General features: G+C 52.8%; 1 protein-coding gene across 1 annotated transcript in view; it reads left to right on the forward strand.

The window, feature by feature from the left end:
* MYO18B (myosin XVIIIB) overlaps positions 1–4696 on the forward strand; it is a 200197-nt gene that overhangs the window by 172391 nt on the left and 23110 nt on the right. The window contains exon 40 of the mRNA XM_015562824.1: positions 2605–2735. Within this exon, the coding sequence (XP_015418310.1) occupies positions 2605–2735 (131 nt within the window). The remainder of the gene's footprint in view (positions 1–2604; positions 2736–4696) is intronic.

Genomic DNA, 4696 nt, shown 5'->3' on the forward strand with positions numbered 1-4696 from the left:
TGATGTGTTTATCAGGACATCACCCCACTAAAGTCGAGGAGCATCTGTATATGAATATATATGAAAAAAATATATATCTATATCTATATATACACACACACATATATACACAGTGAATATATAGTATATATTAGTATATTGTGTTTCTGTAATAGTATCTACATCACTATATTGTAACTACAGATTAATATGGGCAATTGGTATATTTATTAGTAGGTTTCTGCTGTATACATCTATCTTAATAATCATATCCTAATACCGCCCCCCCCCAAATCATGTCTCTGTTCTCCAAGTCTCCAAGGAGAGAGAATGACTGAGAAGACCAAGCTCATGCCTGGCTTTGAATCGCGACCCCGTTTGCATGTGGCCGTCCTGACCCTGTCCTGAGCTTCGTTAGTCATGCGTCATGGCAGCTGGTAGGAGCCAGGCTCGCAGGCCGGAAGGCGCCTCCCTGTGCACCCTCCTCCCTCGTTTCCCTGTGTCTCTCAGCGCTCTCGCTCTCGGGTGGGGCCTTGTTTTGTCGGCCCCAGGGAAAGACCACCGCGTCCCTGTCACCTGGTCCCTGCAATCAGCAGGCCCTGTGTGGTTTTCCAGTTGAAGCAGGAAGGGTTTGCTGATTGCTGATTACACCGACTCCAAATTTCCCCGATCGGCCTCCGTGGGGTGTTCCCACTGAGCCTGTGCGAGTCCCTGCCTCTCTCCATGCCACCCCTTCTTTCAGCCACTCAGCGTGGCTCCTGGGCTGTCTCAGTTCTTTCTCTCCTCTCCTCTCTCTGTCTCTGTCTCTGTCTCTCTCTCTCTCAAGCTGGAAAAGCACAGACATACCACACGGTGAACAGACAAGCCCATCTCCAAGGAGAACTGAGTGCCTGGTAGTGGGGAGCAGCCGGTCCTCACTGGCTTGCATTGGGGTGTGCACATGTAGCCCCAGAAAGATAAAGAGACTGGAAGCTGGCAGAGCAGGGCTCCCATCTCTTCTCTGCTCCTAGCTGTCCTCAGTGACTGTGCTGGCCTCAGTTTCTTCACCCACAAATGAGAGGAGAGTGACCCCAGGCTCAGAGAGGGGCTATGGACTGTCCAAGGCCACACAGCTAGTCAGTTAACTGAGCAGCTGAGAGTCACCCATAGGTCGGACCCCGTATCCTTACATGTTCACCTCGCCACACTCCGATCAGTTGATGTATGCCTTTTCCTTAACACAACAGTGAAAAAATAAACATCATTAGAACAGCTTATTGGAAAAATCCTGTCCGCAAACCCTCTTCACCCCCCCTCACCGCCCTCCCCATGAATATTCTCAGCTCCCGTGTGTCCCTCCAAGTGTGTGTGTGTGGTTTGCATAGATATGGGCATGTAGTTCCCTGTCTGTTCCGTTTGCTTAACATTATTCCACAGGGGCCGTCCCTGCTGCCAGATAATGGTAATGTCTGCCCAACGGCCTCAGAGTCACACATTGGCATTCCCCTACCCAGTCCCAGTGCTGGGGGCCAGGCGGCTCTCAGCTTCTCCGAGTTGTCCATAGCTCTGCTCCAAGCATCCCCAGCGCAGAGCCTGGCTCTGCCTTTTCGGCCCTTCCCCGTAGAGTCAATTTCTAGATGAGTTTCCAGTTTAACTCGACTTCCTCAGACTGAGCACTGGTGACATCTGGGCAGGGTCGTTCTCTGTGGTGGGGGACGAGCCTCTGTATTGTAGGATGTGAGCAGCACTCCTGGCCTTTCCACTAGATGCCAGGAACAAGCCCCAAAGTTGTGACAACCAAAGCTGTCCATGCACATTGCCCAGTGTCCCCTGGGGGGCAAGCTCGCCCTCAGTTGACAGTCACTGTGTTAAAGGGCGGGGGTGTGGAATATGTTGCAAGTGGAAGTCATGGATTTCCCAGGACCTGATTGGGGGTGTCAGCGAGTGAAGGGATGAGCAAGAAGTCAGATGCACCCAGCTCAGTTCCAGCGCTGCCATTAAGCGTTCTCTACTCACGGCCTCGGTTTCTCATCTGTGAAATGGGAGCAGTAAGGGTGACCCATTTGCCAGACTTGTGAGGAGCCGGTGAGGTCAGGAGCGGGAAACACTGAATATAGTGCTGGGCACAGAGACCTCCAAATAAAGGCCAATGGCTTGCCAGCTCTGCCTCTGCTGCCTTGGGAGACTGAAAGTTGGGGGAGTCGAGGTGACAGAGCCGAAAGGAAACCATTCTCATTCTGCCCTCCCCTCAACCTCACGCTCCAGATCCATCCCTGGGGCACAGACTCAGCTTCCAGAGCATCCTCTGGGGCACTTCAGGGAAACATGCATTTTCATGCATTTCCTCATCTGCCCAGGCAGCAGGTGGTGCAGGTTCAAAGCACGGCCTCGGGTCAGACCCTGAGCAGAGGAGAGGGTGTCTGTCCTCAGACCATGCCCTGGAGGCCCTTACGCATCCACTTTCCCCATAAAATCCAGAGCATTGATCTGAGGCTTTGATAAGTCCATCTCCAGAGAGGGGTACCCACCATGCTAATAGGTGCTCGATGCACTCTAGGCTGAGCACAGAGTCTGCCTCTTCCCCGGGCCCTCATGGGGGGCTGGGGTTCGTGCCCAAGGCTAGCATGGCTGTGGTCTCGTCTCCAGGAGAAGTACGTGGAGGAGCTGGCAACAGTGAGACAGACCCTGCAGACAGACCTGGAGACATCCATCCGGAGGATTGCTGACCTGCAGGCAGCCTTGGAAGAGGTGGCGTCCAGCGACAGTGACACAGAGAGGTAACCTATGGGGGTGCTGGGGGGCTGGGTGCAGCGGGTGGGCTGCACCCTGGGGAGCGCCATGGTCTTCAGTGGCCAGAGCTCCCACTCAGGGGTCTGGGGGCCGCATCAGCTGGGAGTCACAAATGTGTTCGGGGTGGGAGGTATCTGGCCAGCTCAGGTGAGGAAAGACAGGATGCCACCTTGCCCAGCTTCCAAGCCTCTGGGGAGTGGGGCAGTCTGGGTAGTGGTTGCAGAGGGACTGCACTGTGATTTCAGACAAAGTACATGTCCAATCCGGACCTGACTCCCTCATCTGTAAAGTGGACGTGATGCTATTGGACAAACCACATCAAATTGCCAAGATTCAGCCACTTTGTCTTTAATATGTTTTTATTGATTTCAAAGAGAGGAAGGAGAGAGAGAGAGAGAGAGAGAGAGACAGACAGACAGACATCATTGATGAGAGGGAATCATCAATCGGCTGCCTCCTGCACACCCCACACTGGGGATTGAGCTTGGCTCTTTCCCATGTGTCCTGACCAGCAATTGAACCGGTGATTTCCTGGTTCATCAGTTGACACTCAACCACTGAGCCATGCCAGCCGGGCCGATTCGGCAACTTTTGATCTACAGACTGGACATTTTGTATATTCAACCCATTACCTACCTCATAGGGTTATTAGTGAGAATTAAATGAGTTAATAGATAAATATTACTTAGATGAACATCTGCACGTGTGGGGCATGTAACTGCTGTAAGAGTGTGAGCCATGTTCATGCAGAATAAGAACACATTTTACAAAGGCAACAACTAATTCAAGGACGCAAGATTGGCTGATGATCGGCAAGACCACTCCAGTTCAGTGCCAGGGCTTCTCTCCTCCTCGGAAGACAGGCTGCTTCTTGCCACCCACTCAAGCTTTCAGCTGCCAGAGGCCATGAGTGGGCTCCTCGGCTGGTAAGAGTCGGAAGTGTCCTGACGGGCACACAGCTCCTGCTCCCCGGAGCTGCCTCTGTGGCCTCGGCGTGTAGTTTCTGTGAAATGACAGCTGCCTGTCTTGGTGCAGCATCTCTGCTCCCATCCCAGCCTCTGCAGCAAGGCCTGGGCCGCGGGAGAGACATGTTTTGTGCATGGCTTTGATAAGGAGCAGGGTGCCTTCACCTGGCCTTCAGAGGCGGTCCCCTCCCAACACCAGCCAGCCACCCCTGCACCCACCAGTGTGGGCTGCACCAGCTCCTGTCCCTCATGGTCTTCTCAGGGGTGGATGGGGGATGGTCCAGGCTGCAGCCAGAAGAGTCAAAGGTTAGACCACAGGGTGCAGCCTTCTCCATTTGCACATGAGGATCCTGACTTCAGAGAAGTTCAAAGTCACACAGCAAATTAGCACTATACTCAGACTTAGAACCCGGGGCTGCTCAGGTTCCTACCCAGACCTTTGCATGTCATCCTGCTTTCAATAGGGTGGATACAGGGGCCTGAACTGACCGGTGCGCAATGTGGCCATGAGATGGGCAGTGAGGGAGATATAGGGAGTTGCAAGTCAGCTGTGGTTTGGCCGGTGGAAAGAACCAGACGTCTGTGTCAGAGCTGACTCTAGTCTATCTCGTCAAGAAAAAAGACTGAAAGGAAGTACTCTCATCCCAAGAGAAAAGGCACTACAGGTGACCTAAATTTTTGTTTTCTTCAAGCTTATTTCTATCTTCTAATATCTCTACAGTGAGCATGCACACACACCCGGCTACACCAGCACCCTCTCTGGGAGATTTTGCTCACGTGCTAGTAAATGATGTACTTGCTATGGCTGATCTTAGCACCGGAACTCACTCTTCCCTCGATGCAGGCCTGGGCAGGTCCTCGCTGCTCAGAGACATGTAACCTCCAACTTTCCCACAAAGTTGCTCGTACCTAGCATCTTCAACAGAGACCCAGCGGCTCTAAAACCTCATGCTCTTGCCTCCAGAGAGAGGGCTTTATCTCAA

This window comes from Myotis davidii, unplaced genomic scaffold (assembly GCF_000327345.1).
Source record: "Myotis davidii unplaced genomic scaffold, ASM32734v1 scaffold478, whole genome shotgun sequence".
Classification (NCBI taxonomy): domain Eukaryota; kingdom Metazoa; phylum Chordata; class Mammalia; order Chiroptera; family Vespertilionidae; genus Myotis; species Myotis davidii.